The following is a 15,726-nucleotide window of genomic DNA, read 5'->3' on the forward strand; positions in this document are numbered from 1 at the left end:
CAATGAGCTCTCAATCAATGTGCCCGAGTTGAGAGTCGATACAAATCCCTGGAAGATGCTGAATTCACAGATGCCCCCTACGAGGAGTATCAATACACTTTAAACATGCAACAATAAACCTCACAATGAAGCAACTCGGTCTTTGTTTGCATTACTAACATTTTGAGGAGTCACATTTCTTCCACTCGGTTAATATTCGCGTGTTGAATCTGTATGCGAGCAAAACATCGAATGGTGCCGTGTTTTAACGCCCCCCCCCCCTCCCCTCCTGCCGCAGTCACCTTCATCTACAGTATGTAGCGTATCCGTGTTTTGTCTTCCACTGATAAGAATGTGCCGATCAATGAGAACGGGCCAAATGTCTCAGCTGCCCTCCAAATGATGCCAACGCTGTGGACAACTCATTTTTATACACATCGTGGCCCCTGACGACGTTGTGATCCGTAGTCAGATTACTCTCCGTGGCAGCCGATAGCATTCAGAGTGCAGCCGTCAGCGGTCAGAGAATTGCCAAGTAGTTTGAGGCTTCTGTCCTGAAATAAATGTTTACATCAGCGCTCGGTGGCATGGTCACCTTTCCTGCTTGGGTTCCCCCTCCTGCACCTTTCCCTTTACGCTTAAAAGTCACTCAAGCACTGCACTCTTGATTCAGTTGATGGCTTCAGTCTTTCCAAATGAAAGTCACCGTCAGCAATATCTGTGGTCATCTCGGCATTGAAGGTCAGCCAGGTGATTCTCTACGCAGGAACACAAAGCTGCTTTCTGTACTGTTCGGGTAAATCGAATGACTAGAAGCAAAACTCTCAAAGCCTGCACTCCAGGCTGTTAACAGGAAGAGGATGTTATTGACAGAATACGCATTAACAACTGACATGCAGGGAAGTTCACGTGCTGAAAAAGCCAACTAAAGAAACAGAAGTTTTGACCTTTCCCATTGCAAAGGTACATTTTATTTGAGCTCTGTCAAACCGGTTGTTACAGTGACAAGTAACAAGTTTATTTTGACGAAAGGTTGAACTGAAAAGATCTTGGTGATCAAAGGTGAAAAGTCCATTTCACTCTGAACCCACGTCCGCATAATGTCCACAAACATGATTTTGCAGGAATGTCAGGTGGTGGGTTTTTTTTTTTCAGATTTGGCACAAATGGTCACGTGGGGTTAAAGATGAACTTACAAGTCTTTTGGTGGTCAAAGACATAGGCACTGTTACATCATGTCCTTTCCCATTACTATGAATGCGACGCTCTCACTCAGGAACAGAAGGGGAGATTGTTGTTACGAGGTGGTGTTTACCAGGACCCAAATGCAGGCTCACAGACTTGGGTATCAGTTCCAAAATACAGTCTTTATTCCAATAAACAAAAACAAACAAACAAACAAACAAACAAACAAACAAAAGGCGGTACCTACAACGTCAATCTGCTTCCCAGTCGGGAGGGCAACTCAACCGACAGATCCGGGGAGACACGGCTGGCAGGGCAGCTGGCAGACCAGCGGACGGGACCGCTGGAAGAAACGGAGTCAATAATCCTCTGAGTCGGGAGGGCAACTCCACCGACTGGTGACTCCGGCAGGGAGCTCCGCAGGAGGAGCAGGAGCCGGAGGAACGGGAACAGGACGGACAGGTAACTAACAAATGAACCGACAACCAGAGGAGTGCAGGGGCAGGGTACATATAGTCCGGGGAGGTGATCAGGGAGATGCAGCACACCTGCAGGAGGTGATCCGGGGTGAGTGGCTGCAGCTGCTGGGACCGGTGAGGGGCGTGGCCACGGGAGGTGAGGGGAGGAGGACACAGAACAAGCAGACAGGAGACTGAGGGGACACGGGAGGAGAGGAGAGGAGGACACAGAACAAGCAGACAGGAGACTGAGGGGACACGGGAGGAGAGGAGAGGAGGACACAGAACAAGCAGACAGGAGACTGAGGGGACACGGGAGGAGAGGAGATCGGGGGCAAAACGGAGGAAAACAGGACTCCTGACAATTGTGACCACATTTAATCTTAAATTGGATATTGAATTGGTGACACTAATTGTGACACCACAATCTACTACGATCTGGTCGAAGGTGTGAGCGAAGCATCCTCGACTTGTAGCTTCTTCGCCGTAACATCTCTACTGGAAGCATCGTCTGCTGTCATGGTTACAAATTGTACTCTGTCAGAATCAGCTTTAGTGGCCAAGCATGTGAACACGTTAGGATTCCTCCATCGTCTTCACTACATATATTATACGAGTCTGGACATACATTAATGTCAAGTGCAACTTGACTGGGTGGCATACGAGCGTGAGACAGTAATTGTCTATTGCAATGCAACCCAGTATCTAAGAACACATCACTGTACGGAACATTCCTTTTATTGTGTGCATTTGCTGGTATCCTCCATTTAGAAGATTGATACTTGTGCTTTACTTGCAGAAATCTGCTGGTTAATAGCTTTGCCCGACTTCTCTCGAAGTTGTAAAAAGCATTAAAGCATTATTTATCTCTCAAGCATGTAACAAACACCACTTTAGGATGTTTTATTGTCTCAAAGTGCGTCATCACATGAGAAGCTAAGAATAATATTTGCAGCCTCATCCTGACTTTACTGTAGCAAATAAAATCGCCTGCACAGCAGTAAATGACTATCACACAGGGTCACGTCTCAATATCTCCTTGTATTTTTTTTTATTTTTTTTTAGCTCTGTTGCTTGCCTTTTGGTGTGTTGCTACTTTCTCATTAGTTTCACCAGATTCACAATTTCCCTTCATTTGCCCTTGCAGTTACCAGTATTTCTGCCCACTCAGCATTCACTCACAACCAAAGATGTATCGTTGAAAGGCATCTTTTACCGCAGTGTAAAAACACGTGCACCGTTTCTGGCTGAAATATCACCCGAACAAAAATGCTGTCTTAAATTCAATGTGAGCCGCAATCAGATCTCAGGGTGAAAATCGATTAAACCCAAGCACACGTGACAGTGACGGGAAAGAGCGGGAAGGATACGAGGAACGGGTATCGTCAAATGTTCTCTGTAATGAATGAAAGCTAGATAAACTTACACCAGTGCACGGTCTGCGATCATTTCAAAGTTATAGATGTCTTTGCAGTACACGCGCATTTATTTGTAACGATTAAATTACACGACGTCTCAGTGCCAACCACCTGACTCAGCCCGAGCGGGCTGAAACGTCCCAGAAACTCAGCGTTTGATTTCGCGGAAAGTGCCCACGCTAGGATTTCAGCTATTGATATTTGAAGGGCGCTGCTCCAAAAACACAATCAGTTTACGCTCTTCTGCCATATTACAAGGATTTAAACCCTGTCAGTATGCTGCTGGATGTGAATGGTTGTGAAAACTCCTCTGTACTATCTCAAAGGTCGGCACCAGATTTTTCTATATGGCATTACGATTTTAAATTCTTTTTTAGTGCTGTCTGGAAAGATGAGAAGGAAGTTACATGACCCTGAAATCCAAACAAAGAAGCAGAAAGCACCTCGAAGCACACAGCCGGTGTCTACTACTCTCAGACTGATGCGGTTGCTATTTTCCCGCCCAGTGTCCATTGTTTAAATAGCAAATGTACTTGTGCTCATTTGTCAAGTAGGAATGAGAGAATTTTTTTTTTTTTTTTTGTAATCTGCCTTTATAAAGGAAAATTGCTGAGGTGGAGGAGATATGAAAAAAGTCATACTTTAGTATGTCGTCTAAAATGTGATAAAAAAAAAAGTGATTGTACAGCATGTCGTCAAAATGGATTTATTTTTCACGTTAGCAGTGCAGGTGAGAACAAGCTTTCGCTCGAGTCCAAGTGAACTTTCGGCAACATTTTTGAAAGATTCCCTCGAAGCATTTCTGAGACATCGTGTTCATCATAATGGGACAGATGTAAGGTCACACTAACCTTGACCTTTGCCCTTTGACCACCAAAATGGGATTAGTTTATTGTCAGGCAGTATCCGTTCCGTTTGACTCCTTTTACTCTGCAGCAACTTACATCCGCAGAAAGCATTTGGGTTTGATGTCTAACTGAATGGATTATTGTACTTCATTTTGAAACGGCATCCGTTGCTGACCCGAGTGTAACACTGATTGGCTTCAGTATGAAATGGTACTACGAAATAGGTAAACCCTGGTTAACCTATGCTGGTGGTAAGTGCGAGCAGCACTCTGAGGTTTCAAGTGTATTCATTTGGCACCTTACTTGTAAATGCAGCCTAATTGATTAGAAGAAGTTTAAAAAATATATAATAAACAGCTGAAGTTTCATATTACATTGAGTAGCATCGTGACTTCATTTCACTTTGACTAACCTTATATAGAAAAAAAAATTAAAATTAGGTTCTAATCAAATTAGTCTTTTATCAACAGCAGGTATCGCCGCAGCCCATCCATGACAACCTAAATAAGTGATTACTGCCACCTAGTGGACATCAATAGCAGCACATAGAAATGAAGGCAATGACGCACTTTGTCTTAATTATCTCTAATAATTATATAATGTAGTAAGGGTTAAGTGTTTCACAGTTGTGAAATGCTAAGCACTTTATTGGAGGACTGTGCATTCCTGACCTCTTGTAGCACTTTCTTATTCATCTGTCAAAGAATGTTTTAACGCAGACCAGTTCACCAAATATTTACATCATTTCAAAAGGACACTTACCAAGCACATCATCCTTGAAACATCCCAGCGTTACGCATAAAGCCTTGGTCTCTCCCTATTGTGAACATTTATGACGATAATGTAGGTGTTTATTATTTGATTTGCTTGCTGTATGTTCTTTTGTAGTTGTAAATTGCATTTGGGACCACGGCGCGTGGTCATTCTGCCCTGAATTGAATTGAACTGATTCGCAATAGAGACCCGCCGGGAATATAATTCACTTCCGTTTCAACCAAGTGTTGCATTGCCCTTTAATGACCACTTGAGGGCAGCAAATACTCGCGATTTGGATTTAAACACACTCGTCACACGATTCACTTTACCAGCAGAGCCACACGCGATAATGGAACTAAACACTTTATATGATGTTAAAATAAAAACAACTTCTTTACGAATCTGTGAGTCTAAACATCTAAACTCTAAAATCTATGCTCTCCGTCGTACAGAGGGATGGAGAAATAAACGTTTTCAGTGATAGCGTCAGGATGTTTGTATGACATTTCATTTTATGTCAGTTGGTTCAGATACGAATTTTCCACTTGTGTGGGTTTATTGCACCTTTTATAGCCTGCAGAAGGCCAGTGCCGTCCTCTTCCAATAAAAGTGTAGCTCATCCAAGAGCTACTGACAGACCAGCTCTATTTTTCAGCGGGCCTGGAGAATTATGTACACTTTATTTGTGAATGAACTCATTTTGATTGTCAACTTATATTCAATTAATACTGATAATACAAAATAATGCATTTATCTGTATAATGTGGATATGTTACTGTAAATTCAAATTCATTCCATGAAGCAACATTTTTCTTTATAGTCTGTCAAACTTGACTAAAACACAAATCTCCTGTGAGCTTGACTGATGTTTTTAATATGATGTTATGATGATTTTGAGTTCATTGAAACTAAGATTATGAAGCTAGTCAGACTAAGATAAAGGTCATGCAGTCTATTACAACAGTCTGGCAATAAATACTGCTAGTAATGGTTTATTATCAGCACTATAATGAAAAGGTAATGCTTATCTCAACAGGGTGTTTTCTCATCACAGTCTATGTAAGTAATGTGTGTTGACATAAGATGTTGCCAGGAGATGACAAATAAATACGATACTTCTTTATATTACTCGAACATTGTCCTTGAAGATTGTGTAATATGCATTGCACTTTCTTTGCCAGGAACAAAATGTGTGCAATGTAAATAACATTTGCAATACTTTTGAATAAAAATTATTTTTAATTTTTGTTCTTTGTCCTTTTTAAAAAAAACAACAACAACAAACTGCTTGTTGCTAACCTGAGTTTTAGTTTGATATTTTTAATTTCCAAAAAATAGTCAAGTGGCCTTTCATACTTTGGAATAACTGCAATGATAAATAAATAAATAGAGTTATTACATTATGAATACTGGATTGAATCACAGCCGATGTCCCTTATTGTACGAACATTCCCATGAACAAAAAAACAACAATTCAGAGCTGAAAATGACTTTTTTATTATTATTCTTTTAAATTAACAAACACTGCTATACATATTGCTGTTTTTATTCATTTTGAATCATTTTAAACAGTTAAAGCATTTGGAAAAGAAGTAATAGTAGTTGAAAACAGGCGACAGACAGTAGATGACATGTACAGTAGAAGATCTACAGTCAATGGCTTTCCTATGTGTGTCGAGGGGCTCCAGAATATTTCAACATAAAGACATAGTTACGTTTTTGGTTATTATTTCACCTGTTTATGTTGTCGTAGAGGATTCAAGATTTCCTGTTGCATGACACAATATACCACAATACCAGTGACCTTAATTCCGACATCATTCAAAGATAAACAGCCGTCATGTTCTTTCCAAACAAGTAGCAGCAGCTTGTATTGAATTGCAAAGTCTGTTTTCTGCATCCAGCGCAACAAAAGTCTTCCGACCACAACTTTTTTCTTTTCCTCTGATGATAAAAAGGGTTCGAGCAAAGATGGCAACCCCTGACAATATATTCATTAGGAATGTCTGAAGTAAACAAACAAAAAACAGTCTCAGATATCGCTGTTCTGTCCTTCTCAGTGCATCGAATTTTAAACCCTCATCCCTTTTAGATAAAAACCCGCAAAAATAACGACAAAGAACTTCTTCATAGAACTCAAAGTGTCCACTCTTTCATGTCAGGCCAGCTGTAGAGAGAGTCTCCTTATCATTTCCTTATTGTCAAAAAGTGAACTGTGTCTGGCCTTTGTTTTAACCCAGTAAGGCTTCCACTAAGTTTCCAGTACCTCGACGTTGGCATGTGTTCACACACCCATATATCAGCACATCTGAGATGAATTTAAACATAGTTTCTTTACTAAAAGTGACAGATTTACAAACACAGTATAAACAGGGTTGACATCATTGGCAGCTGGCGACAGTCTAGACCACAGTGGCTTTTTTCAAATTTGAGCAAAATCCCCCCTTTTAGACAAAGACGGACGAATTACATGTCATACAAACCTTTTTGGCTTTTTGAAACCTGACCTGCCCCCGAGAGGCAGTGTTGAAAAAGGTAAGACCTTTGTTTAGAGGACGTGTGAAACAAAGAAGGACAAAGTCCAGCTGAGGAGGGTTTTGTTCAAACGTTTTGAAAAGTCTGAGCGAATAAAAGACGAACCTCTCTTGACATGACACGCAATGAAGTCTATCGTCCCTCTACATACAGTATAGTACCACCTCCGCAACACTTTGGCTAGACCATTCAGCAGCCAGCAGTCCTGCAACGCTCTTCACAATGGGGTTCTACTACACATGAGAGATATCCCTGACATCAATGTAAATCACATACACTTTGTCAAAAACAGGTTGTAAAGTTCAGGTACAGAATCACTGAGGAAAAGCACACCAATACTACTGTAAAGTCAAGCCACTATGGCAAAATAGAAAGTATAGCGTATTGAGGAACTAGTCATTGATTGAAAATTGGCTCGTATCCTTTTGCAACACTGAGGAGTACTTTGGTCACCCTGCAGGCGACCACGTTGCTTTTCTACAGGCAGATTAAAGGAGAGGACAATGTCTCAACAAAACACTTTGTAAAATTTTATCAGCACAGGCCATAAATACAATTAAAGAGATGGTAATAACATCAGAAATGTGTACACACTCGTAGAAGCTATCCTGAATCAAGTTCCAAGTTACGAAAGGACAAATCTAAATGGAAAAAAAGATGAGAGGAAGTCTTTGCTCATTGTCTCTTTCTCTCCCCAGAAATTCCAGTCGAGTGCTGACCTCGCTTAAGAGATTTATTTATTGATTCATCTTGGCAGAGTGCAGGTGTCGGCCACATGGCTTTTTAAAACATTTTCAAAAAAATATATTAACAACGCGCTCTCTGGTTGTAGTCACATCAATTCATGATTGCCAGATTTTGGCATGTCTTTCTTCAGAACCGTCTGCCCAGTAAACAAGTTGACACTCTGGAGTTGAAATGGCGAAGGGATGATGCTTTTCAGGGTCGGTGCACACACTTTGACAAATATTTTTTTTTTTTTTACACTGAAGCAGAACGAGAAGAAACACGCGGCGTAGCCCTTGTGGGTCTCCCTCTGGACGGGAAACAGCTCACATGGTCAGCTTGGTCTGGACTTTTGAATGTGCTCTTGGGTCTTTAAAGACACTGGAGGAAGGGGGGGGGGGGGCGCGCAGTCGATCCTCATGTCTGCTTTCAACCACAGTGTTTGTGTCTCAGCCGCGCCGAGCCAAGCCCTCGCTCAGAGGGCCAGGAGGGTGGGCGAGTTGAGGGAGTCTGAGGACTGGTCGCCGCTGCTGCTGCTGCGCCGGTGGGCCTTGGAGCAGGACTCGGAGGATGGCGAGGGGCTGTCGGGCTCCAGCATGTTTGGGTAGGTGAATATGAGGCTCGGAGCGTTTGGCGTGGCAGCCGGGGTGGACGCCACCACCACCGGCGTGTTCAGGCTGTCTCCGTCGAGGCAGTACATCCCCCCGCTGCCACCGAGGCAAATAGGCTTGATGACGGAGCGCTGAGACTTGCCCACGTTCTCCTCCATATCCTCCGGCTCCTGCTTCACCACTATATGGTTCATGTGAGCCCGCGTGCCCATGGTGGGGCGCATGGTCAGCGGGAGCGGGCCGCACTGCTGCTGCTGGTGCCCTGACGACTGATGGCGCTCATCCATGGGCAGCTTGCACACGGGATTGTGAGCAACCAGCATGAACTCCAGCTTGTCTTTCTCCTTCTGCAGGCTCTCTATCTCCTTCTGCAGATCGGCTTTCTCCTCCTCCAGCTTCTCTGTCTCCTGTTAATTGAAAACAGGAAATAAAATTGAGTACAGGCATCCTAGCATGGGATGTGACAACACAGACATAGCTGAGAACCCTACAGACTAGCAAGACATTTACAAGCGAAGTTGCATTTATGTTGCACACCTTAACCTCTGGGCCACCTTCTCAGCCGATTGCTTTTAATTTGGTAACACCACGTTACAATATAATTTTTTTTAAATAGATATTTAATGACAAAAGTATCTTCGGCCTGATCAAAGCTTCAGTTTTCTCAGCAGTAACGTAGCCAGTCTGTATAAGTGATTCTCTAAAATGCCAAAAGAGGGCACTGTTTGTTTGCCTCAGCTTCCTAAAGTACAATCACGCATTAAACCAAGAATTTGTCATGAGCCATTTGGACTAACAACGTGTAATCTCAAAGCCTTCTGCTTGAATTTGAGTGTCACATAATGACTGTGTATTGTTTGTGTCTCTGAGATATGAGATCTGCATCAACAGTGCGTCATTAATGTGTCACATAAAAGACAAAGACGTATCTCATTAAACGCCGTTTGTCAGTCCCAGACATCGGGCAGATAAAGATAAGATGACATGCTGTCTGAGAACTTTGAATCATGGGCAAAGGTATGAGGAATTTTTACACAAGCGACGAAGAGAGGAGGTAAACGAGACACTGAAATTATACAAGACATAACAAATATTGAAGTAAATTTCACTGCGAAGCAACACTTCCTCTTAAAACAGGTGTGTGAAGCAGGAAGGGCATTTTTTCCCCTGGCAGAACTGGCTGTGGAGTGGGTTTGTATATGTGTGTGTGCGCACACGGCATGTCTCTATGTGGGATTGTGAGACAAGCAATTTGCCCCTTTTACAAAATGTCCTGCATTCATGGAGACAGCTGCCTGCAGCAAATTCCATTCCTGTTTTTTTTTTTTAAGGCCTGACAAGCTCAACCTCACTGTAATTCGGCTAATTAGTCCATTTAGATGCCGTTACTGTCTGCCAGGCAGAGCCGCGAGGCAGCCCTACCTCTGTCTACAGCTGCCCGAGACAAAAAGCTTTTCATCGCCTGTCATCTTTTCACTCAGACCTTGTACTCAGGCGCACAGCGAGAGGCAAACCAGTAATGTGAGGTTGTAAATTTAGGTGTGGAGTTCAATCACTCGTCAAAAATCTGGACTCCAGCCAGGCTTCTGAACAAGAGTGACTTTTCTTTTCTCCTGAGCACTGTGTATCCTGTGTGTGCAAATCATTTATTTTTGTTGCTCCTTTGGAATTTTCTGCAAAACAATAAGCATGAAAACGTTTCTCAAAAAACCCCAGAAAGGACAGGTGTGATTACCTAAAGCTGGTTGCCAAAAAAACAACATACGCCATCACTGATTTGTGATTGTTTCATGTGATTAAAGAAGAACCCAGAAGAAGATTTTGCCACTGATCTGCGGGCTCCAGTTTTCTACTCACCCCTTGCAGCATATCGGTGAGCTCTCGCCTGCGGTTGCGGCACTTGGCCGCTGCTAACTTATTCCTCTCACGCCTCACCCTCCGTTTCTCCTCTTCCTCTGGGGTAAGCTGAGGGCAAATGAAGAAAGAACATAGCAGGAAAAATAAGTTGTTTGACAGACATACATGATCGATATAAAGCGAAGAGGCCAAAACAAGAACTGGGTATTACTGGCTGGTTGTGAGCAGAATAACAATGATACATAGAAATTACTGGCATGATAAAATGAACTTCTTCGCCATTAAGAAAACGTGTTTTCAATGGTTTCATGAAAACGACAAAGTGTTCAGTCCAAACACACTTTAAAAATCCCACATTGTTATCCCCGGTCCCTCACCTGTTCGTCCCTCTTGCGTCGGCCCCTGGCGTCCCCGATGGAGCGGATGACCCCGGGCCGAGCCAGCGTGTTGTGCCCCAGCAGCCCCGGCCCATTGGTCAGGTGATGGCCGTACGGGTGGGAGCGGGAGTAAGGGTTGGACATGGAGGTGATGACGGTGGGCTGCACCATCCACTGCAGGTCTTGGCTGGTTGTGATTGCATTGATTGTGGGGATGAAGGCACTGTTGGAGCCGGGCATGTCAACCCTGTACTTCTGTGAAGGAGAAAGGATGAGAGGGGATGCTTAATGTAAGAAAATGTTCCAGAAAAGTGGGTTGGAAGTTGCATGTAGATACATTCAATAAGCATCTTAGTTTCTATTTTACTTACAGCACAATCATAGGGATGCATGCACCACCACCCACCATGATCAAATTCACACATTTTCCACATTTCAAGCTTATAGTAATGATTCAATCCACATAGGCAAAACACTGTGTATGTAGCCCCTGGAGTGGAACAGTGACACATGCTGTGATTCATGTGGGAAAGCCCAAGGTGTCAAGTACATCTCATTTTACTACAATAACCATGAGACAAAACAGCACTGCTGAATTGTTACCTCTGGATTAGAGACCTATTAACCCTCCCGTTGTCCTCGGGTCAAAATGACCCACTGCTGTGTTCAACCAAGTTCTATTTTATTTTCATATTTTTTGGGATCATTGGTGACAAAGAGGCTGTGAGGGTTTATTTAAAGAATGATCACCAATGATCCCAAAAAATATTAAAATATAGAAATGAAATAGAACTTGGTTGAACACAGCATTTTGACCCGAGGACAATGGGAGGGTTAATTTCGACAGGCCGATCTTAAACTGAAAAAGATTATTTGTTGGAATAAACTTTTCCTCATTTGATTAATTATTCCACAGGGAATTCTTTATGAAACCAAAAATTGGACAAGTTAGAGAAGCGATGATGCAACTGTTGTTTTGTGAGCACTTCTTAAGACATACTGCGATGAAGGATGGTACAGTGTGTCCCCAAGCCTCTCAACTTTTGCAACAAATCCTCACTTTTATTTTCAAATTTTCATGTAACCTAAAAATGTAAATGTATAATTATCTACAACCTATACACTTTATATCACAGTCTAGGGCTTGGAAAAAGATAACAAGTATGAGAACTGATGTTAGATTAGTGTTGCTTCATGTTTCTGAGACAGAAGGGCTGCCTGGCTTTGTGCGTAATTTTACGCACGTCCCCATATCCCCGCGATTCCCGACTTTCCGTCGGATATCCCGGCAGTCTTTTGGACCTTTGTTTATCTGGTGAGTCATTGTGTATGGGATTTGTTAAGCACATGTGAAACGCGGTCAGTTCCAGTAAGGAGGGAAGCAGCCAGCTGTAACAAGCCAGACATGTTATCCAGAATTATGGGAGCGGAATGTTTGGCCAGTTTTGCTTCAAAATGAAATCATTCTAATTCCAATTCAATAAAGGAATGGATAAATGTATGCAAATGAGGGCGAAGGACATAATTGTTCAGTGGAGTCATTGTTCCAAAGAAAACTGACAAAAGTCCTGGTCTGATAAAAAAAATGTTATATTGGTCTAATAAAAACTGAAAAAAAAAAAAAAAAAAATGCCTTGGGTAGATATGTCTCAATCAACGTAACAAAGAAGTCGTGTTCCAGCCCGCTGTAATAGGAAACAGGCAGCCAGTGTGTGATTACAGAGAACCAGAGCAATGATAGATACGGGCCAAAAAGTCGTTTACCGTAATGTCGCGTGAGTCTGACGAGGCTTTTCCACAGAAGTGCACTATACGCAAGACTAGGGTGTGGATAAACAACATGGCTATTCCCGGATTTATATCCTATTATTTTTGCATATACGGGCACGGCGTCGTCATGGCATTACACTGGAACACCAACAGGATATGTAAAGTGCATCTCATTTAGATAACCTCTGATGAAAGCGGTAGGTGGACTTCAGGGTTTGGTGGTAAAACAATCTCTGGGATAAACAACCTGATTATTGCCACTTCCTCAGTGAGGAAATACAGGCTTTAGATGGCCCTGTTCTCCCAGTCTGAGCGCGCTTCCTGCTGGAGGAAATATGCCATGTGCAGCCCGGGACCTGTCTGATCAAATTAGATTACACTCTGACTCCATGACCATTTGAATCTAATAGTCGACACGCAAATAACGTGAACAACTTCAGCTTAACTTAAACCACATTCTGTAACTACACATGCCTTCGATGGGTGTCCAACATGTCTGAAGTACCTGCCACGATAAACAATAAATCTCCTAACCCTCTTGTTTATAAGATATCAATCAGTAGCCTATATACATGCCCGTTGGACCCAGTAGCCTGTGCTTTATCTCTAGCCGGTTTATTATCTGGCAGCGCAAAGTGTAAATGGCTCAGGGAATGTAATATGCTACGAAGGGCTCGACATTCAAATTTATGCGCATATAATACGTCTCCAGTAAGATGCTATATAGGCGCAAAGAGCCCAGAAATGTTACCGTTTTACTAACGAGTACTCGAAAGGGACAGGGAAGTACACCTGACTTGGACATCTGGAAATCACGGAACTCAAATCCAAATACCACATTTCTCCACCACCGAACAGCGCACAATTCACCTGTACGTGACAATCCTGATTAGTTTTTGGTTTATAATAGCTACCGCTCGAAGAATACACGTTTTATTTATGTGCGCAAATTCACGCGTCTTTGCCAGTTGCGCACCGGGCAGATCGGTAAATTACCTATTTAATCAGAGTATACCATCAGGTTATGTCTATTTAGACTATGACATAATTCAAATGGTGCGTGTCCGAAATACTTGTGCATAGATCGAGTGTTGCATCTGTTGAGTCACCGATACAATCGGTGTCATTGGGTTCATCGGTGTTTTTCCCAGGCGACCTGGACAATGAGTAAATGCACGGTATATATCGTGACGGAAATAAATCAATTTGAAATTCTAAAAGGTCGTGCACTCAAAAGAACGGGCATTTCTTTGTATATTAGGCTATCATTAATAGATCAGTTTCCTTGTGTTACCTGGTAGCTTGAGGTAGAGATCGGACTTCCGATCGTGCTGCTGCCGCTTGTGAAAGACTCTGGCTGGGCCGGAGAAGTGCTGCTGCCGCGGGACGACGTGTCGTAGTTCCCGGAGTAGTCCTGGTACATGATCCAGGAATGAGGAGGATTTCAGCAGACTGTTTGAGCTCTGAAACCCCTTTTCTTAAAATCCCGCAGTAAAAAGGCACCAACAGAAAAATCCTCTGACTCGAGACGTTGTGAATTTGGGATATCCAGAGAAGAGGTGGCAAAAATCAAAGTGCAATTATGCTCCTCAAACAAACCTAAAACATTTTACGGATTATTATCTCTCTTTTTTTTTTTTTTTTTTTTTTTTTTTTCTTGTGTTAGCCCTGCTTGTAAAGTCGATATTCTTATTGTGCTCTTATTATTCTTGCGTTTCAGGTGGATCTATACTAACCTGGTAAAGATCCTCTCAGGTGCGCAAACTTAAACTAAACTAAAACAGCGCACCTTCAGCAGTCAAATCCAGTAGACAAGTGAACCTCCAGTTACAGAGTGACTCACGTAGGTTAACGCTCGCTTTAAAACCTATAGCCTGTCTAATCTTCGGAATATTTTTCCGTCGCCTTGCCTACTTCACTACTCTGAGCTCTCTGTTGTTCACGGAACAGTTCTAACTTTTTTCTTTTCCTTTTTACCACACTTCCTAGAGATGACTCACTTCAATGGCACTAGAAAGAACTGCAACGGCTTTTCAACACCAACGAAACAGCCTACGTCACGCCTGGGCGTTGCAACTTCCACCAGGGAGGGGTTGTTTCTGGATAAGGCAGTGAAAAAGAAAGATCCGCTCTGACCATCCTTCGCCCAGCGGACACTGGAGATATACTAGACAAGCTGGGATACAGTTAAAGTAGCAAAATACATCTCGAGAGATTTATTTTTTTTGTTACGGACGTCATGCCCTGCTGCGGAGTTCACTATTTGTCTGACTTGCTTCAGTCCATTGACGCAGGTTTCCTAAAATGGGCAGTTGCGTCAGAGAGCGCATGTGGGTTTCCTTGGTAAAAGAAGCGTCAGACACTGGAGGGATTCCCTCCCCTCGCTGCGCTGCACTTCGGACTCGGAGCTCGGCGTGCGGTTCCCGGTCCGGTCACCAAATCGGTGCTGGGAAACCAAGATATTACGGCGATAATTAAACCGTATTGATTAAGAACGTATGGGCGCGTGCCGTGAGACATGCAATAGTGGCGAGTTTACGGCATTGAAAGCGTCTTTTGGAAGTTTTAGCCTGTCCCAAAATGAATCCGTCATCAGTGGGTTACATGTCCTTAACCCGAAAACTAAAATATTTCAACAGCAGATTGACGCCGCGCGTGTAACCATCTCACATCTTGAAGACGGGCGAGCTCAACATCCACCCGCGTTCATCTGCTACTGTTCCTGTTAATAAAAACACTCAGAATAATTGGACATGCAGTGTTTCTGCACAATTGAGTCTTTGTGTTATTTGGCACTGGCGTATTGTGCGTAATTTGGAGAGGTGGCATGGAGCGCAAAAGAGACGGCACAATACGCGCGGTACGTCGCGGATGGTCAAATTAATGTGGCCCACTGGTTTTGCTCTACACATCAGTGGAGCATGGCTGCTTCAAAGGGATCTTAGTGAAATGTGTGCTAATTGTAATTCGGACGCACCTCATAAACAAGGGCACGGCGCCCAGAATATGACACGTTACACGATATAAAATGGCGTATTAAGTATAATCCAATTTGCTATGGTTCCTATTTTAATCTGTATCACCATAACTGGTTCTGCTGAGCTCTCTTAAAGCTGTTTGCTGCGCATATCTTTGCCAGAAAGAGTCGCTCCCGTCAAAAAGTTTCAGCTGCAGTGTTTAGTCGGGGAAGTTGTGTCGAGGGAAAA

At 42.9% G+C, this 15,726-nt stretch overlaps 1 protein-coding gene across 1 annotated transcript; it reads right to left on the bottom strand.

Moving 5' to 3' along the window:
• Positions 1-6,125: 6,125 nt before the first annotated feature.
• Positions 6,126-14,655, bottom strand: fosl2 (FOS like 2, AP-1 transcription factor subunit). The gene is made up of 4 exons (XM_069160929.1): positions 13,815-14,655; positions 10,751-11,005; positions 10,374-10,481; positions 6,126-8,923 (listed from the first exon to the last, which is right to left on the bottom strand). Exons 1-4 carry the CDS (start codon positions 13,941-13,943, stop codon positions 8,381-8,383), a joined length of 1,035 nt encoding a protein of 344 aa, XP_069017030.1. The 5' UTR covers positions 13,944-14,655; the 3' UTR covers positions 6,126-8,380.
• Positions 14,656-15,726: the final 1,071 nt, after the last annotated feature.

Source organism: Embiotoca jacksoni, unplaced genomic scaffold (genome assembly GCF_022577435.1).
Source record: "Embiotoca jacksoni isolate LCO1_2020_lvr unplaced genomic scaffold, fEmbJac1.0.p SCAF_27, whole genome shotgun sequence".
NCBI classification, from domain to species: Eukaryota; Metazoa; Chordata; class Actinopteri; family Embiotocidae; genus Embiotoca; species Embiotoca jacksoni.